This window comes from Microcaecilia unicolor, chromosome 8, assembly GCF_901765095.1.
Source record: "Microcaecilia unicolor chromosome 8, aMicUni1.1, whole genome shotgun sequence".
Taxonomy (NCBI): Eukaryota; Metazoa; Chordata; class Amphibia; order Gymnophiona; family Siphonopidae; genus Microcaecilia; species Microcaecilia unicolor.
Window position 1 is genome coordinate 57603230 of NC_044038.1, and position 20513 is coordinate 57623742.

Below are 20513 nucleotides of genomic sequence, written 5' to 3' on the forward strand. Positions count from 1 at the left end.
CCACATCCCCCCTTTTTTTTTTTTCTTACAGCTGCTCCCTCCCTCCAGACATCTCTGCACTGTATCACCCGAGCTAGAAGTAGGAGCTGCAGTGGGAGTACCTCTTTGCATAGTAAAGAGCACTATTTTTTCCTGTTCCACTGCTGGTGCTGTGCTTTTTCAAAATGGCCACCAAGATTTCAAATGAGTCTCTCGAGATTACTGCTTGAAGTCTCGGCAGCCATTTTGAAAAAGTATGGCACTAGCAAGAGCGGCAGCACAAAGGGCCTTTAAAAACGAAAGGGAACACAATTTTTTCATTTAAAAAATCCTTTAATAGTGAATTTTGATTGAAGAAAGACCCAACACGGGCCGTGTTTCGGTGCCACCGCACCTGCGTCAGGGGTCACACCAATGACAAAGGAGGATTCAATAGACCAATTTCAAAAGGCTGATGCTTTCCAAAATTCTGTGTGATATATTCCTGGGTCTTTGAGTTGTACCTAGTATCTGAGATCAACTAGGTGCATTTCCAATTCTGACCAGATCAGCAGCCACCAGCTCTGTCCACTTATCGTTAGTAGCTGAGAGGGATAAGTAGACAGAGCTGGTGGCTGCTGATCTGGTCAGAATTGGAAATGGCGCCTAGTTGATCTCAGATACTAGGTACAACTCAAAGACCTAGGAATATATCACACAGAATTTTGGAAAGCATCAGCCTTTTGAAATTGGTCTATTGAATCCTCCTTTGTCATTGGTGTGACCCCTGACGCAGGTGCGGTGGCACCGAAACACGGCCCGTGTTGGGTCTTTCTTCAATCAAAATTCACTATTAAAGGATTTTTTTAAATGAAAAAATTGTTCCCTTTCGTTTTTAAAGGCCCTTTGTGCTGTTTTTTTGTGCTTGGTCTCTTTTTTTTGTACTTGGTTCCCTCTCTTTGTTACATACTAGCAAGAGCGGTGGCAGAGGAGCAGAGTTTTTCCTGTCCCCCGAAGATGTCACTAGACCACCAGGGAGTGCATAGGTATGCTGGGCAGCAGCCAGGGTGGGGGGGGGGGGGGGGGGGTCTGTCCTTTAGAACATAAAAGTAGCCATAGTGGGTCAGACAATGGTTCATCTAGCCCAGTATCTTGTTTCCAGTAGTGGCCAAGCCAGGTCACAAGTACCTGGTAGAAACCCAAATCGTGGCAACATTCTGTGCTATAAATTCCAGGGCAGGCAGTTGCTTCAATATATCCGTCTCAATAGCAGACTATGGACTTTTCCTCCAGGAACTTGTTCAAACCTTTTGTAAACCCAGATACACTAACAGCTGTTACCACATCCTCCTGCAAACAGTTCCAGCAACTATTCATTGAGTGAAAAAATATTGCCTCCTATTTGTTTTAAAAGAATTTCAATGTAACTTGTGTCCCCTAGTCTTTGTACTTTTGGAACGAGTAAAAAATACTTTTACATCACTCATGATTTTGTAGACCTCAATCATATCTCCCCTCTTTTCCAAGCTGAAGTTCCAACCTCTAGGTTTTCCTCCTATGAGAAGAGTTCCATCCCTGTTATTTTAGTTGCTCTTCTTTGACCCTTTTCTAATTCTATATCTTTTTTTTGAGATACGGCGACAAAGACTGAACGCAATACTCAAGGTGCGGTCACACTATGGAACGATACTGAGCAGATTCTGTGTGGAAATGTTGAATTCTGCACGACTGAGGAATTCTGTGCAAAATCTGCGCTCTGCAGTCGTGCAGAATTCTGGCAGGAGTAGCTTTTTTTTTTTTTTTCTTTTTTTTTTTAGCACTGTTAAATTGTTTGATTTGGCCACGACTGTTTTTCCTTTCACATCATTGAAGGTTCCCAGTGGCTTCAAGCACTGCACTTGGTGCAACAGGACCATCTCTGGCATGGACACCCATTCTTGGTGTCTACAGTGTTTGAGGCCTGATCATACCCCTGCCAACTGTATTCTGCCTTCACATGAAGAAAACACAGTTGGCCAGAGAAGCTCAGAGAAAAGATTCTTGGAGCCAGGTCTGAAGCTTCGATATTGGTGTTGGCATCGGGTGCGTTGGCCCATATGGCTGCGAGATTGTTGCACACTGGAAGTGACCATGCATTGAGTGGCTCTCCACCTGGAAGCATCAAAGCTAGGCATCAGAAGAAACATCAGCATTGATCCCTCTCAACGCATGGTGCTCGGACACTGAGGGTTTCACTGGTCCCTGAAAAGCGTTGGCATTGGGAAAATCACTCCCCCTCCATATAGGAGGTGCTGGGATCAGGTATCTGCTTCGACCCCACAGATTCAGCAGCCTGCTTCTATACTGGCATCCCAGCCTTTCCCGGTCTGCCTTTGATGAGTGCCTCTGGGCCTTGCTTCTTGAGCTGTTGGGGTTCTTGCAGAGTGCCAGCATCTGGGGTGCTTGTGCCAGCCATGCCTCTTGCTACAGTCCTGCATGGCTATCAGCCTGTGGTGAGGTCTCTGATGCCGATGCCACTTGTGGTCTCTGCATCTACTGCCACCCATGTTGGCACACATGATGTTGGTGGAGGAAGTCAAGGTCGGAGCAAACACCTCGATACACTTCTTGGTGTTATCCTCTTCGAGACTTACTCAGTCTCAGCCTTCTTATGAGGAGATCTTGGTTGACACCGATGAGGAGCGCTCATGGGACTCAGAAGAGTCCGCCATAGTACTTCTCGGAGGAGTCCTATGGCATTCCATCTGATCCCTTCCCTTCACAGGAAAGGAGGAAGTCTCCACCTAAGAACGTTTCCTTCCTATCTTTTGTAAAGCATATGGTGGCTGCTGTCCCAGTTCCTTTAGAAGTGGAGGATGAACCCAGGGCTAAGATGTTTGTTGATGACTGGCTAGTGAAGAGCACATTGCGGGATGGCACTCGGGAGTCCATACGGAGGACTATTCGGGTGTTAGAGCTACTAGGGTTTGTTTTAAACTACTCCAGGTCCTGTCTGCTCCATGTTCAGCAATTGGAGTTCATTGGAGCCTTGCTAGACACTTGGCTGGCTCGTCCTTTTATCCCTGTGGCGCAGGCAGATGCTTTTGTTGACCTCACCACTGGAATTCGAGCAGCTTGGCAGGTCACAATCCGGCAGATGTTGAGGTTGTTAGGCCACATGGCCTCTACTGTTCATTGACAACCATGGACCCTAGTTTCCCAGAGGTGTCAGGCCATGGGGAACTTAGAGGATGTCATCTGAGTTCCGCCAGAACTGGTTCAGTCCCTACTTTGGTGGACAGTTGGATCTAGTTTGACTCTGGGACTCCCATTCTAAATTCCACAGCCCAAGAAAAAAACTGACGGATGCATCCTGCCTAGGTTGGGGAGCTCATTTAGAAGGGCTTCACACTCAAGGTGCTTGGTCATATCAGGAAACAGATCTCCAAATCAACCTTCTGGAGCTCTGGGCAATCAGGGACACTCTAAAGGCTTTCAGGGCTTGGCTGAACAACCAAATTGTACTAATTCAAAGAGATGATCAGGTTGCCATGTACTACACGCAGGCAGGAGGGCATTGGATCATGCCCTCTGCGCTAGTAGGCTGTCTGGATGTGACATTGGATGCATCAGCATGGGATGCTCCTCAAGGCCACTTAGCCTGGTGGGAAAATTCAACAGCCTGGCTGACAGACTAAGCAGGATCATGCAACTGCAAAAGTGGTCCCTCATGTGCATTGCCCACAAGATTTTCTGAGCATGGGGCACCCACTCGGTGGATCTCTTTGCCACTCAGTCCAATCGCAAGTCCCTCAGTGGCTCCAGGACCATGAAAGACTAGTGTCTGATGCCTCTTTCATTGAGGGACAGAACTTCTTTATGGATATCTGCCCATTCCTCTTGTGAGAAGGACTTTGCTGAAACTCAAGCAAGGCAGCAGGACCATGATCTTGATTGCTCCCTACTGGCCGCAGCAGATCTGGTTCCTCTTCTGGCATTATCCTCCGAAAAACCGTGGAGATCGGAGTGTTTTCTGACCCTCATCATGCAGAATGAGGTATCTGTTCTACATCCCAACTTCCAGTCTCTGGCCCTCACGGCCTGGATGTTGAGAGTTTAGAATTTGCTTCCTTGCATCTTCCTGAGAGTGTCTCCAGGATCTTGCTGGCTTCCAGAAAAGATTCCACTAAGGTGTTACTCTTTCAAATGGAGGAGGTTTGCTGTCGGGTGTGAGGGCAAGCCCTAGATCTGTGTTTCCTGCCCTACACAGACCTTGCTTGAATACCTTCTGCACCTCTGAGTCTGGTCTCAAGACCAGCTCTGTAAGGGTTCACCTCAGTGCAATTATTGCTTATCAATGTGCAAAGGTTAAGCCTATCTCTGGACAACCTCTAGTTCGCTTCATAAGAGGTTTGCTGTTGACTTTGCATATCTGTTGCACTGTATTTTGTACACTTCTTATCCATTGGTTCAGGGAATTCACTAAAATATTGTCAACAAGATCTTTTACAGCCTGCTGCTATAACTGGTTTTAACTTTCTACAATTTTAGTAGATCTCAAAAAAAAAAAATCAATGGAGGGTATGATCAGAATTCAATGTTGTTCCTTGGGGCTGCTCACTTTTTCTGTTTCTATTTGTATTGTCTCCTTCCACAGACCCTATCCCATTCTTATGAATCCTACATTCACTGCTCTTTCGTATGTGTGATACATCATTGGCAAGGGCTGATCAGGTGTGCTCTCAATTCAGTATACTTTGACATGTATGTTCATAGAATGTAATTACAAGTTACTATTCATGATCACCTTGAGAGAGGTTCAAGAACATTTTAAAATCATCCATTGTTATGCATCCTAAGAGGAGGTTGACATGCTAACTCAAGAGAGCTGTTCAGGCAATTTAGTTCAAGGAGTTCGGAACTAACAGTTGAGAAAGGCATAGATGTTTTCAACCTGGGCTCATCAAGTAAACTGCCCAAGATGTGGGTGGAGATAGATGTAATGAGCTGAAGCTTAAAGGCACTTACTTATGGAAGAATCTTATCTGTATGTGGAAGTATAGAGCCAGTGGAGTGACTTGGATTGGAGAGGAGGGGAGGAACATAAGCATAACAACAACTGAAGAAGCCAGCTGCTGCTGAGTTTGAAATAGGGAGTTTGGCAGTAGTGAACTCTTAAATGGGATGTGCTGAGAAAGCAGATGTATTAGTATTATAGTCAGAAATAAAGGGATATATTTTGGTGGTGATTTAAATGGGGTTTTTTTTCTTATGTGCATACAAGAAAGAATTGAAGACTTATTAGTTGAGGGGACTGAGAGGATGATAGTTATCCTTGGAGACAAAACAATGGGGTAAGGAAGGTAGTGGATTTGGAAGGAAAAGAGAAATCAAGTCTTGGGCATAATCAAACTTAGTTTGCTGTGGCGTTTTGGGAATAGATTCTGTGGTTGTGGCAATTCTGTGTGATATTTGCATATTTATGCCAGTTTTGTCTACTTTTTATGAGAATATACCCCAGATTTCTTGTTTCCAGGTAATTTACTGTATTTTTCGGACTATAATACGCACTTTTTTCCCCCAAAATTTGGGAGGAAAATGGGGGGTGCGTCTTATAGTCCGAAGGTAGATTTGGCTGGCTGGCAGGCCACCCGCCCTCCGAGTTCCGGATCGCCGTCAGGGTTACCTCCTCCTCCTCCCCCCCCCCCCCCCCCCGGCCCTGTCACCACTTCTCCCTACTCACGCGATCTTCCCTGGTGGTCTAGTGACGTCGGGGCAGGAAAGAGCCCCCTCTTTCCTGCCCAGCGCGCTGCTCTCCATCCTCCTGTATGCAGCCTGACGGTCTCGGCGAGATTCAAAATGGCCGCCGAGACTTCAATTCTCGGCGGCCATTTTGAATCTCGCCAAGACCGTCAAGCAGCAATGCATACAGGAGGATGGAGAGCAGCGCGCTGGGCAGGAAAGAAGGGGCTCTTTCCTGCCCCGACGTCACTAGACCACCAGGGAAGATCGCGTGAGTAGGGAGAAGTGTTGACAGGGCCGGGGGGAGGGCGATCCCAAACTCGGAGGGAGGGATTCGGACAAGACGCACTGGAGCACCTAGGTATTCCTTTGGGGAAAGGGGGGTCATAGTGTTTTTTGGTACAGGGTAGGAAGGAGAGAGGAATCAACATGTGCAAGTCAGCTGATTTTTGCAGCTGTTGCTCATGAAATCTTGGGAAACCAGGGGCTCTGGCTGTAATAATCCGTTAAATGGTTTACATTTGATGGCTATAGTAGAATTGAGTCCTTTGATACATAGTTTCAAAAAATTACCCTTTTTGGAAATACATTTGAGATGGCAGGTGTTTCATTTTATTCTAATTCCCTGACTTGGCTATTTGATTTAAGATGTACATATGGCTTAATATACATTACTGTCCACTGCTGCCTGCCTTTAAAGAATTGCTCAGGGGAAAATAATTTTAGGGCCATTGCATGCAGAACCAGATTGGATCTAGCCTCTGCTATTCCAGCAACAGTGTATTTTAGTGGGCTAGGTTGCTACAATAGTTCAATTTAGGAGACATAAGAGCTGACCCTCCCCTGCTGCCGGATCGCTCTTCAAAATGGCCGCAGAGACTTCCAGCGGTGGCCTCCAAGACTTCAGCAGAAGTCTCGGCGGCCATTTTGAAGAGCGATCCGGCAGCGGGGGAGGGTCAGCGCAGGCAGCGGGCAGGCAAGACTGGGGATATTTCCTGCCTGCCCCGAAGAATTCGCTGGACAACCTAGGTGGCTGGAGGGGGGGCAGGGGAGAGAGGAGAGTTGGTGGACATGGGTGGCTGGAGGGGGGGGCAGGGGAGAGAGGAGAGTCGCTGGACATGGGTGGATGGAGGGGGGCAGGGGAGAGAGGAGGGCCGCTGGAGGGGGGCCAGGGGAGAGGAGAGTCACTGGACGTGGGCGGCTGGAGGGAGGGGGGCAGGGGAGAGAGGTGGGTCGCTGGACATGGGTGGCTGGAGGGGGGGGCAGGGGAGAGAGGAGGTGTGTCTCTAGGGGGGTTACCTGGTGGTACCGGCAGTCTTGAGGCCAGTTGTCTCTCTGCTTCGGTGAAGTTCTGTGTGTGAATCTGTGTCCGGGCACGCGGGTTGCGCTATTCTTTGAGTCCGTTGGTGTGCCTCGTGCTGCTGTCGTGGGTTGGTCACTGCTGCTTGTGATGAACCAGGAAGCACACTAACGTCAGGACTTGAGATGGATACAGCGTTACAGGCAGCACGAACCCTACAAACCCTTCACTGCCACGGAGTCAGCTTCAGAACGTTGGAGGTGCTTTTTATTATAGTAGATTAGTTTTCTTTCAGCCGAATAACATAGACCCTCATTCAAATCAGGTGGGTTTTTGTTTTTTGCCAAAGGCATAAACATTGCAGAAAACATGTACAGAGGTTTCTGAAAGAGCAATGTGAATTTGTTAAAACTATCCCTTTGAATGCTGTGACTTTACTCATCTTGACCACATATTCTTACTTATGTGCTGCATCAAAAAAATTCTAATTTCCATTATGTAGGTTCCCACTGTTACAGAACCTGTGTTCATTGACCAGCAGAGAACTGAAAGCTGAGTTGAGACATCTCTTGGCACGGTCCAGCTCAGTATTTTCTAACCAAAACACACTGCCTATCCTAATTCAGAAACTATCAATATTATAGTAAAGAATTCCATTTAACTTTTAAGTCCAACAGGACTGTGGCATTCAAATGAAAGATTATAATTTGATCATTTGAGTCTTTGTGGGTCACCCCCTCTCTCCACTGTTTGGACCAAGGTGAGAAGTCTGTGGCTGCCCATGATTGCTCTTCTATTCAGAAATACTGAGAAATTTGTTCTTACCTAATTTCTTTTCCTTGCATTTTGAAAGATATCTCATGGGTTTATGCAGCCATGCCAGCAAATGACACCATGTTATGATTCAGAAATACTTGTTTGGATCTCGGCTGCCAGTAATAAAGGATTTTTTTTTAAGAGTCTGGTGTTCTCACCATATCCACTACCCTCCATCCTTCACATACCTCAGTGGGACTGGATTATGTTAATTTTCATATTAATATGTTTGGTGTTAATCTTGAGTTCTTGGCTTTGACAGAGTACTGTCAAGTGCCTTGGCTGCACCACTCCTTTATAGTAGTGATATCACTGGGAGAGAGAGTTGTGGTTCTCTGGTGCCATTTGCTGGCTGCGTAAACCCATGTGAGATCTTTCAAAATGCAAGGAAAAATTAGGTAAGAACAAATTTCTCAATTTGTACTCGTGCAATTAACTATAAATGTTTTGTTACACTCAAGAATATAGAATGTTCTTATTCTAGCAGTCTTTTAGCAGATATTTTAATTTAACAAATGTATGCTAATGATTATTGCTTAAGTTTCTATTATAAACCAAGAATATTTTGTAATGAGAGATCACTTGCAAAGATAAATCTGCCACTGTTTTCCCTATTAGTCTAATGCTATCCTTGTGCTCTTTGAGAACTAGAGTTGAATTATTGATGTGTTCTCAATATTTTCTCTGTTTTGGGTGACTTGCAAAAGTGGAAGAATCTTTAATTTCAAATTTTCTTTACCTTAATTTTTTTTTTTTTTTGCAGTCCTTCACTGTAGATGTTCCAAATGTTTCTCTCTGCCTTCAAAGCGAAGGATAAGAAAACGGCCAAAGGTGATGAGTCTGCTGAGCCTTCCTGAAGATGTTCTTTTGTATATATTGAAATGCCTTCCTGCTGAGGATATTCTTTCTATCCAAGCTGTAAGTCACTAAGACTGACTCTTCTATTCTCTTTCAGTATTATTTTAAAGAACAGAGTATCAACAAGTAATGACTTATTTCAGGGAGTTTTCCTGTTGAAATGAGTATGTTGTACCCTTTGCAAAAGAAGCAAAATATTACTTCCAAGAAGTGTGCATTCTGTATTGCCCTTTGACCCTTTCTGTGCCAGAATCCTGAAATTAATGATTTATTCATCCACAGATTAAAAAATCATAACAGTGCTTCGTAGTTCATATTTCTCTCCCACTAAGGCATTCAGAGCAGGTTGTATTTTGTATCCCTAGACACTTTAACAGGGTGGATTAGGGCTCCTTGGGATGGTAGAAGTCAGCTATTGTTGGGGTTGGAAGAGTAGAGGGTGTGGGGGGTTATAGTTGTTTCCATAGCGTCCCACAGATCAATCCAGAGACTTGTGGGTTATGCCCCTCTGCTAGCAGATGGAGATAGAGAACTTCGAAGGTGTACTAGGTCATGTGCAGCCTACTTAACCTCTGTTTCCTTGTCATCAAGCAGATGAATCCATTACGAATGGGTTGTGTCGACCTACCAGCAGGGGGAGATAGAGAGCACTGAAAAACCATAGTGCCTCTTGGCCGCTAGCTCCATCTGCCTCTCAGTTTTCTCTATCTCCCCAGCAGGGTTGGACGCAGCTTATTCAGCACCTTCAAAAATCTGCCTGGGGTGGCTCCTGGGCTTTTGCCAGTTGTAGCAGGGGTGTTGTGGCTATTGCAGCTTCACTTTAAAGGCACATAGGTTAGCCCTTTCCCTTCCTAACCCTTCCCCCTATGTGGATGCAGGCATATAGGTTTGCCCTGTCCCTGCCTTTCCCACACTCTTCTATGTGGATGCAGGCACATTGGTATGTCCGTTCCCTGCCTTTCCCCACACTCTTCTATGTGGATGCAGGCACATTGGTTCGTCCTTTCCCTGCCTTTCCCACTCTCCTGGACCTCCGGAGTGCCTCTGTAGCTGTTGCCTCTAACTTTCCTCACAGCGTTTAAAAAAAAAAAAAAAAAAAAGTGACGCGCTTGTTAGCGCTGCGATTCTGAGGCTTCCTTCTGTCTGTGCAGCGTGACCGGAGCTCTGCGACTCTGGTGAGGTAAGAGTCTTGTAGCTCCTCCGGGGAGGGGCCGCGATCGGGACGTTTTGGCGTGAATCCGCCATTTTGAAATTTCCGCCATTCTCGGCGATGGCTGCGGAGGTTGTTAAGCGCTGTTCACGTTGTGGCAAGTGCAGATCCACAGCGGGGCTCTGTAAATTGTGCTCTTCAGACGTCATGGCCGGCCCGAGCATGGCGAGCGAGGTTTCTTCCCGCTAGGTGGAGCTGGCAGCAGGCGCCATCTTGGATGCGCCGCATGGCTCGACTCCCGCAGGAGCGGAGGGGTCTGAGGCCGGAGGGGAGCCTCAGATGGAGGCTACCAGAGGAGCTGCTTACCCCGGATTGGAACCGGAGGCCAGGGTGAACCTTTCTCCCCTGAGTTTGTGTTGCTTTTACATAAAGCGTTCATGTTAAGAGCTCTGCCGCAGATGTCTGTCTTGCTACCTGGTTCCCCTCCGGTGGAGACCGGCCCGGGATTGCCGTCAGGGTTTTTTCCCCAGACAGTTGTCCGCAAGACAAGCGCAAAAGGGTAAATTCCCCTTCAGAGAGTGGCGCACCCCCCTTCCTCCCCCCCCCCCCCCCCCCCCCCCCCACGTGGACGGGCTATGGGGATTCTGAGGGATCTGGCAGGCTTTCGTGTCCGAAGAGCCAGAGGAAGGTGTAGGATTGCCACTGGATCCGGATGATCCCACTGCGGTTAGGATTTTCCACCGCGAGGAGCTGCCAGCGCTTATTTCTGATGCCTTACAGGCTCTCTCTATTGAAGATCCTCTGATGGGCGAAGCCTCCTCTGGTAATCCGAGGATGGCAAGTACTAAGAAGCCTGACTCCATCCTAGAGCTTTTTTCCTTTGCATGACTCCATCCTAGAGCTTTTTTCGGCTCAATGGGCTGACCCTGAGGGGCCTTTGAAAGTTGCCAGGGCAATGGGGCACTTATACCCTCTCAGTGAGGAGCACTTGGCACGCTTGGCCGTGCCTAAAGTGGATGCCCTAATCATGGCTGTGATGAAAAAGACTACCCTCCCAATAGAGGGAGGGGTCGCCCTGAAGGACATGCAGGACCGACGTCTGGAATCAGCAATCAAACGGTCCTTTGAGATTTCAGGCCTAGCCTTATGGGCACCTGTGTGCAGTTTTTTTGCTGCTCGAGCCTGCCTCGCTTGGTTGCAACAGGCAGTGGAACAGCCCAGGGATGGAGCGGAGCCCCTTGTGGAGGTGGCACCACGGATGGAGTCGGCCTTGTCCTTTTTGTCTGACGCCCTCTATGATCTGGTCAGAGCTTCGGCTAAACAGATGGCTGTGGCCGCTCGCCGCCTTCTATGGCTACGGCTTGGGCGGCTGACATGGCCTCTAAGCAAAGGTTGGTGGAGTTGCCCTTCCAGGGCCTTCTCCTATTTTGTGAGGAGTTGGAGAAAATTGTTAAAGGCCTGGGGGAAACTAAACCCCAGCGCTTACCCGAGGATAGGCTGCAGCCGCCTTCTAAGGGTCAGGCGATTCCCTCCTCTTCCAGATCTCGCTTCCGTGAAGCTAGAAGGTACCACCCGGGGCGTTCTGCTTGGTTTACTTCACGTGCCCGCTTTCAGCAGAGGAACTCCTTTCGCTTGAACAAACGTTCCGCAGCGGCTGGCTCAAGGCCTGGAGTTCATGGGTGACCCTCTCAATGATGGTGCGCCGGCCCACTCCTCGATTCCTGCAGTTGGAGGATGTCTTTCCCTCTTTCTCAAGGAATGGGTCAAGATTACCTCAGATCAGTGTGTTTTGAACCTGATCAGAGATGGCTACAGATTAGAATTCAATGCCCCGGTGAGAGACGTGTTTGTGGAGTCCCGATGTGGCTCTGCCGTCAAACGGGTGGAGGTAGAGGAGACCTTGCAAGGCTTGTTGCACCTCGGGGCGGTGGTCCCTGTGCCTCCCGCCGAGATTGGCTACGGTTGTTACTCCATTTACTTTGTGGTGCCGCAAAAAGGAGGGTCTTTTCGGCCCATATTCGACTTAAAGGAAGTCAACAAGTCACTAAGAGTGCGGCATTTTTGCATGGAAACCCTGCGCTCCGTCATGGCGGCGGTACAGCTAGGAGAGTTTCTCACGTCTCTGGACCTGAAAGAAGCTTACTTGCACATTCCTATTTGGCCCTTGCACCACCGGTGTCTCCGGTTTGCGATGTTTGGAAAACATTTCCAGTTTCGGGCCTTGCCTTTTGGCCTTGCCACAGCTCCCCGAACCTTTTCCAAGGTAATGGTGGTAGTAGCTGCCTTTCTCAGGCGAGAGGGTATCCGGGTTCACACGTACCTCGACGACTGGCTCATCAGAGCGGACTCTGCAGAAGAGAGTCATCGTGTAACAGCCAGAGTGGTCTCAGTACTTCAATCTCTGGGCTGGATCGTCAATATACCCAAAGGTCATCTGATCCCCCCCCCCCCCCCCTCAATCTGTAGAATGTTTGGGGGTCCGGTTCGACACAGCCTCGGGGTTTGTGTTTCTACCCGAGCAAAGGCGGTGCAAGCTTCAGAACCAGGTCCGTCTGCTCCTGAGGATGCCTCGCAAGCTTGGGACATAGTCCAGCTGTTGGGGTCGATGACGGCCACCTTGGAAGTGGTGCCATGGGCGAAAGCGCACCTGAGACCTCTGCAGTGTTCTCTGCTTCAACGATGGTCTCCAATATCTCAGGATTACCAGCGCAGACTCACGTGGCTCCCTGCGACCCGGCTCAGTATGGAGTGATGGCTCTGACAGCATGCTGCGGCGAGGAATGCCGCTAGCGCTTCCCGATTGGTGCCTGGTGGTAACAGATGCCATCCTGCAGGGCTGGGGGCACATTGCCAGGGAAGGCATGCTCAGGGTCTCTGGACACCTGAGGAGTCGGAGTGGTCCATCAATCGCTTGGAGTTGAAAGTGATATTCCAGGCGCTTCTGGCCTTTCACACAACCCTGGAGGGACTGGTTGTCAGAGTTCTGTCGGACAATACGACACCAGTGGCCTAAATAAATCGACAAGGCGGCACTCAGTGCAGGCCGCGCAGATTTGCTACTGGGCCAAGCTTCATCTGCAGTTTCTGTCAGCAGCTCACATTGCAGGTCAGAGCAACGTGCAAGCCGATTATCTAAGCAGGCATCAGTTCGACCCAGCGGAGTGGGAATTGGCAGACGAAGTGTTCCTTCAGATCTGTGCCAAATGGGGGAAGCCTGTAGCGGATCTTATGGCATCAAGCGCAAATGCCAAAGTCCCATGCTTTACAGCAGATGGAGAGATCCTCACTCGGCGGAGTTGGATGCCTTGGCTCAACCCTGGCCTCGGGGCCTCCTGTATGTGTTCCCTCCTGGGCCCTTGATAGGGCGAGTACTCCGGCGGATTCGGCTACATCAAGGAGAGGTGGTTCTCATTGCCCCGGATTGGCCCAGGCGGCCGTGGTGTGCGGATGCTGGTGGAGGCTCCCCTTCCTTTGCCTCTGATACCGAACCTGTTGTCACAGGGGCCGGTAACCATGGAGGATGCCTGCCGCTTTGGTCTTACGGCATGGCTATTGAGAGGGCGCAGTTCAGAGACAAGGGCTTCCAACAAGGTCATCTCTACTCTCCTTCAGGCCCGCAAGCGTTCCAATTCCGTTGCCTATGCTCGGATTTGGCACCAGTTTGAGGCTTGGTGTGCTGCTAAAGCGATTACACCCATGCGGGCTTCTGTCTCGCCAATACTTGACTTTTTGCAGGATGGTTTACAAAAAGGCTTTGCCTATAATTCCCTGCGTGTTCAAGTTGCAGCCTTAGCATGTTTCAAGGGAAGGTGGCTGGCCTCTCCCTAGCTGCTTATCCGGAGGTGGCACGATTTCTTAGAGGGGTGCTTCGGCTCCGTCCTCCCGTGCGGGCTCCGTGTCTGGCCTGGAACCTGGGGTTAGTTTTAAAGGCCCTTCATTGTTCGCCCTTCAAGCCGCTTAGGTGAGCTTCGGAGAAGGATGTGACCCTTAAGACGGTCTTGTTGGTGGCCGTTACTTCGGCGAGATGGGTGTCTAAGCTCCAGGCGCTGTCCTGTTGAGACCCATTTCTGCATTTGCACCTTCTAGATGTGCGAAGGGCTCTGTTGCAGTATCTGTGCATGTCAAATGCTTTCAGGACCTCTGATCACCTTTTTGTTTTGTTGTCAGGTCCTTGCAGAGGGTCTCCAGCGTCTAAAGCTACTCTGGCTCGTTGGCTCAAAGAAGCTATTTTTTTTTTTTTTCAGCATATCTGCTGTCTGGCCGGCCTCCGCCTGAAGCCTTTAAGGCACATTCCACAAGAGTGATTTCCTCTTCTTGGGCTGAAACTGAAGCACTCTCTCTTCAAGAGATATGCAGTGCAGCGACATGGGCTTCTAAGCTCTCGTTTGCCCGACATTACAGGCTGGATGTGGCTGCCAGGAGGGGCGCGCATTTTGGAGCACAAGTGCTGGCGCGTGGTGTGGCCATATGCACAGGGCTGTTTTGTTAAAATCAGCAGCTCCAGAGGCTCTGTTGCCTGGTACTCAGAGTCCCCAGCCTGTCATGCCTCAGGGTCTCCCTAGGAGGCCTCGTTTGGAGTTGTCTTCCTTGGAAGAGGATTTCTGTGGTCCATCGGACCCGGAGGAGGGTCAGTTGTCAGGGGACTCCCTGCTGGCTGCTCCTGACGGGTTGGAGGAGAGGGAGCTGCCACCAGGTGAAGATGACCCGATGGCGCTGCGGCTATTCCGCAAGGAGGAGCTCCCGGCATTTATAGTGCAGGTGCTGGAGGTATTAAACATCTGTACACCGGATTTGACGCCTGCTGCTGTGGCTGCCCCTTCCATTATGACAGATACTAGGGGGCCGTCTAAGGCTTTTCACATTCACAAGGCCATGAGGGTGCTCATTGCGGCTCAGTGGGACACTCCGGACTCAAGTCTAAGGGTGGCATGGGCCATGTCACGGCTTTATCTGCTGCACTCGGAGGATTTGGACTCCCTGCATTTGCTGATGGTGGACTCCTTAATTACGACAGTCACAATGACCACTTTACCAGTGGAAGGAGGAACAGCTCTTCGAGACCCTCAGGACTGTAAGCTGGAGGCAGCCCTGAAGTCAGCCTTTGAGGTGGCTTCGTTGGGCCTGCAGGCGTCTGTCTGTGGTTTTTATGCAGCGCGGGCTTCTCTCGTGGGTCCAGAAGGCTTCGGAGGAGGAGGAACTCATTGATTGTCTGCCAGCTTTGGCGTCTAGGCTAGCATACCTGGCGGATTTGCTCTATGATATGCTTCGGGCTTCGGCTAAAGATGTCCTCGGCAGTGACAGCCCAACGGTGGGTATGGCTGAGGCATTGGGTGGCGAAGAATATTCTAAGTCTCGCTTGGCTCGTTTGCCCTTCAGGGATAAGCTGTTTGGAGATGTCCTCGCTCAGATTGTGAAAGAGCTAGGGGACTCTAAGGGCCAGCGCCTGCCGGAGGACCGGAGTAAGGCATCCGCTAGGGCTGTTCACCCTCGTTTTTAGGGAGGCTAAGCGCTACAAGCCGGCTCGGTCTGGCTCTTTCCAGCGGCCACACTTTCAACAGAAGCAACAGTCCTTTCGGGGTGACAGGCGGGCAATCGCCTCGGGTCCCAGAGGACAGCAAGGTAATAGAGGAGCACAATGATGGGGCCCTGGCCCATCGTCTTCCGGCTATTGGGGAACGGCTCTGTCTGTTTCAGGAGGAGTGGGCCAGCTTGAATTCGCTTGGCCTTTGTCAGATTTTTTTCTAGAATCCCCGGTGTTCCAATCTGTGCTGTTAGCAGGACGCAGGAAAGGGGCTATGGCCTCTAAGGCCACGGTGGCCCGTTGGCTTTGGGAAGCGATTAGTTCGGCATATGTATCCTTGGGCAAGAATCCTCCTCATTGGTTGCGGGCGCATTCTACTCGGGTGCAAGCTACGTCCTTCGCGGAGGCTCGTTTGGTGCTGTTGGAAGACATTTGCAAAGCGGCTACCTGGGCATTGGTGCATATTTTCTCAAGGCATTACCAGTTGGATGTGGCAGCGCGTCAGGATGCAGCCTTTGGGGCATCGGTGTTGACCTCGGGGGTGCGTGGGGCCCACCCTACATGAGGACTGCTTTGGTACATCCCACAAGTCCCTGGATTGATCTGGGGACGCAATGGAAGATAAAATTCTTACCTGATAATTATTAGTCCCTACAGATCAATCCGGAGGCCCTCCCTGGTTTTCCTTTCTGATGATGTCTGGTTCTAGTTTTTGTTTGGTTTCATTTCAGTTCTTCTGTTTAGTCTATGGGACAGTTGAAAAAAATTTTTTTTTTTTAAAGATAGTAGTACAACAGGTTTCCCTCATACAAAGTGATTCTTCCGAGAGAGGCAGGAGAGTGTCGTGTTGGATGAAGGGATTCCTTTTACTGCTTTGGTATTGTTTATACTGTGATTGAGCTGGCTGCACAGGACCACATATACCAATCTCTGAGTTCTCTCTATCTCCATCTGCTGGTTGAGGGACATAACCCACAAGTCTCTGGATTGATCTGTAGGGACTAATGGAAAGAAAAGTACCAGGTAAGAACTAATTTTACCTTGCTGACTAAAGAAAAACATAATTTCTCCTTCCATCTATTCCACGTGACATCTCTGGTTTGGAGTCCTTTTTAGATGCATTGTCAACTTGAGGGCTGACTTAGATTGTCATGGTCCCCACCCAAGACCAGGGGTCCCTGATGAGCACTTGGGCGACTTTACTTGGTCCATTTTTTTTCTTACGACCAAGCCTCAAAAAGGTGCGTGAACTGACCAGATGACCACCGGAGGGAATCGGGGATAACCTCCCTGACTCCCCCAGTGGTGACTAATCCCCTCCCACCCTGAAAAAAACAACTTTAAAAACTTTTTTTGCCAGCCTGAAATGTCATACTCGGGTCCATTGCAGCAGTATGCAGTTCCATGGGAAGGGAGGTATGTGTGTGTCAGCGGAGGCATAACGAAGGCGTCGACATCCTTTCAAACATTTTGGACGTCCTGAACTGCCCCCCTCCCCCCACAGAGACGGCCAAATTTCAAGGGAGTAGAGGAGTGGCCTAGTGGTTAGAGCACTGGTCTTGCAATCCAGAGGTGGCCAGTTCAAATCCAACAGCTGCTACTTGTGATCCAAAATCCAAATAAATAAAGTGGGTGTCGGAGGCATAGCAAGCATGGGCGTACTTCTCACATTTTGAACATCCTCAACTGCCATCGCAAGGACGGAGGCATAGCAAAGGAGGTCCTCAACTGCTGTTGCAGGGACGGAGGCATAGCGAAGGACGTCCTTCACCCATACGCTTTAAAAAAAAAAAAAAAAAAGGCGTCTCTGACGAGCACGTGGACGTTTTCACCTGGACTTGTATTTTTCTAAGGTTGTAGATTGCAATTTATTTAAGGCTGTAGAAGGCTATTATACACGCAGCTTGTCTGCATGTATGAAGCCGTCTTTGGCATATACAGAGCAGCCATGCATAATGCTTGGCTGCTCTGCATTGGCTTCCCCTCCTTAGGAGGGAAATCGTGTGCAAATGAGCTAACAGTGAGCAGCTCATTTGCATGCGATTTCTTTTCTTTCATGCATGCCGGTTCCTTTCTGAATCGCTAAGGTATCGGTATGGGAAGGGTTTTTTCCATTCAGTTAGTGCATCAGTTAGTCCACTGCAGTGCCCCTCTAGGGTGCCCGGTTGGTGTCCTGGCATGACAGGGGGACCAGTGCACTACGAATGCTGGCTCCTTCCACGACCAAATGAGTTGGATTTGGTCGTTTTTGAGATGGGCGACCTCGGTTTCCATTATCGCTGAAAACCAAGGATGACCATCTCTAAGGTCGACCTAAATGTTGAGATTTTGGCGTCCCCGACCGTATTATCGAAACGAAAGATGGACACCCATCTTTCTATAATACGGGTTTCCCCATCCCTTCGCGGGGACGTCCTGCAAGGACGCCCTCAGGAAAACTTGGGCGCCCCGTTCGATTATGCCCCTCCAAGGGTACCAAGATCAACTTGAGGAACACTGCCCTAGACTATCATAAGGGTGGATTTCCTGGCTGATGGAGCTGGTCCCTGGTCAGACCATTATTTCACCTTTTTCATGTCGTATTTGAAAGTGTTATCTATCAAGGTGCCAATGTCTATCACTGATCCATAAAAACCTCCATTTTATAATATATGTGTAAAAACTCATGCAATCCAACTTTTACTCATTTCAGCACATCATGCTCATTTAATACATGTGTGACATAACAGCCCATATAATCAGGGAAACTGTTTTTAACGAGCATTTACCTTGTTTAACCCAACTGGGACCCGTTTCACCAAAACCTCTGGCTTCATCAGGGGGTCTACATTAAATATTGCAGTGCTTAACTGGTTCACAAATGAGATACAATGAAAATAATATAGAAAATATAACACAAGCTGATGTATACATTTTATTTATTGTAGACTTACTCGTCAAAAGCTCATCTAGTTACTGATTCACTGTACTTATTCAGGAGGTACAGATTCTTCTGTCCCCAAGCAGTCTGAACCCAACTCCCGTCTTGGCCCCATCAACTTTGCAAACTGTCTCAGAGCTGGCACCCTAGTCTTTCCCAATGTCTGCCCTCGATGAGCGTATCCGGGCCTTGTTCCCTGAGCTGCTGGATGGCCTTTTGCAACAGTGTGCTTTGGTTCTGGGGGGTACTTGTGCCTACCATGCTGCCCGTTGCCCTTCTTGGCCCTCAGTGTGCTATACAGCCTCTGGCACTGCGTGCGGCCCTGGTATTGACTGCCATCCAAGCCAGTACTCCCTCGACATCGGTGGAGGAAGCTTTGCCAGTTGAGGCAGGAGCTGACTCCTCGATGCCTCTCACGGGGGACATGGTTCCTCAAAGTCGAGGCAGGCTCTCTCAGCCCTCCCATGAGGAGTTTGTCTGACATTGATGAGGAACATTCATGGAAGTCAGAGGAGGATCCAGGGTACTTTTCACAGGATGATTCCTATGGCATCCCCTCTGAACCCTCCCCTCCGCTTGAAAGGTGAATGTCTCCTCTGGAGGTACTTTTGTTCCCCTCTTTTGTGAAGGAAATGGCTGAGGCTATTCCATTTAATTTGGAAGTGGAGGACGAGCCTAGGGCTAAGATGCTCAAGGTCCTGGACAACGAGTATCCTCCTAGGGAGGCTGTGATTGTCCCTCTCCACGAAGTACTCTAGCAAGTCCTCAATAGGAACTAGAAGTACCATCTGTCGGTCTCTGTCCACCCAAGAAGATCAACACCATGCCTGGGGGATAACTTTTTTGGAGTGAAGGTTGAAGGTTGTTGACCAAATAAAGAAACACACTGATACATCTCTTCTCTCTCCCACCAGGCGCCTTCTGCATCAGCCTCCTTATCTAGGAAGTCTTTGGCAAATCGAGGAGGGGTGCCTACTACTCATAGAGGCGTAGGTACGCCACCACTTCTTGCCAGCCTGCTCAGGCTCTACCCCAGTGCGTTCATTCTCATCAACAGTGTGTGCCTAAGGCCTTGCTGCTCCCCGGTCAAAGCAAAGGATGAGCTTTTGACTGGCTCCAGCAGAGTATAGCCGCTGTCAGTGTTCGTACCAGACCTGCTGGTCGTAGGGAGGCTAAAGTTTTTCTACGAAAGGTGGACCCTTTTAACCTCCAACCAGTGGGTTCTCCAAATAGTCTGCCTTGGATACGGCCTCAATTGTCTTCAAAAACTTCCAAATTGCCCACTGAGTTAATTACTTCCACTCTCAGCACGAGCAGGTACTTGAAGAGGAGCTCTCCACCCTTCTAAAGGCCAATGCAGTCATTGTCCCATCCTAGACATAAGGACCCCTCGTACAAAAGATTTGGGGGGGGTGGGGGGATGTGTCCCATCCTAGACATAAGGGCCCTGAACAAACTCCTGATCAGAGAAAAGTTTAGGATGGTTTTCCTGGGCACGTTCTTCCCATGATTCAGCAACACAATAGGCAATGCTCTGTGGACTTAAAGGACACACACACACACACATCCCGATACTTCCCAGCCGAAATAGAAGATAAATTAGTGAGTAGGAACACACCACTTCCAGTACTGTGTGTTGCCTTTTGGCCTCACGTCAGCACCCAGGATCTTTATCAAATGCGTAGCAGTAGTTGCAGCGTCACCACACAGGCTGGGGTTGCAAGTGTTCCCTTACCTCGATGATTGGATGGTGAAGAGCATGTCTGAGGACGGCGCTTGGAAGTCCATGTGGAGGACTATTCAGGTACTAGAGCTACTAGGGTTTGTTATAAACTACCCCAAGTCCCATCTTCACCCTGCCCAGCAATTGGAATTGGAGCCTTGCTCGATATACAGAAGATTCAAACTTTTCTCCCAGAATTGAGAGTGGACACTCTAGTTGCTTTGGCTTCTCAGGTTCAAGTCTCTCAGCAGGTCACGGCTTTGCAGATGTTGAGGCTCTTAGACCCACATGACTTCCACAGTTTGTGACTTCCATGACATGCCTTCACATGAGATCTGCCCAATGGACTCTAGCCTCCCAGTGGTGCCAAGCTATGGGAGATCTAGAAGATATCAGTGTCCCCAGAGCTTGTTCTCTCTGCTGTGGTTGACCATTAGATCCAATTTGACTTTGGGGCTACCATTCCAAATTTCTCCACCTCAAAAGGTTCTGATGACGGATGCATCTCTTCTGGGTTGGGGAGCTTATGTAGATGGACTTCACACT

General features: G+C 49.1%; 1 protein-coding gene across 3 annotated transcripts in view; it reads left to right on the top strand.

Annotated features, from left to right (window-relative positions):
- The window catches only part of CCNF (cyclin F), a 207402-nt gene that overhangs the window by 6987 nt on the left and 179902 nt on the right, over positions 1-20513 (top strand). For all 3 annotated transcript variants that reach the window (XM_030213122.1, XM_030213120.1, XM_030213121.1), the window contains exon 2: positions 8559-8713. In XM_030213122.1, the coding sequence (XP_030068982.1) occupies positions 8630-8713 (84 nt within the window). In that variant the 5' untranslated portion in view covers positions 8559-8629. The remainder of the gene's footprint in view (positions 1-8558; positions 8714-20513) is intronic.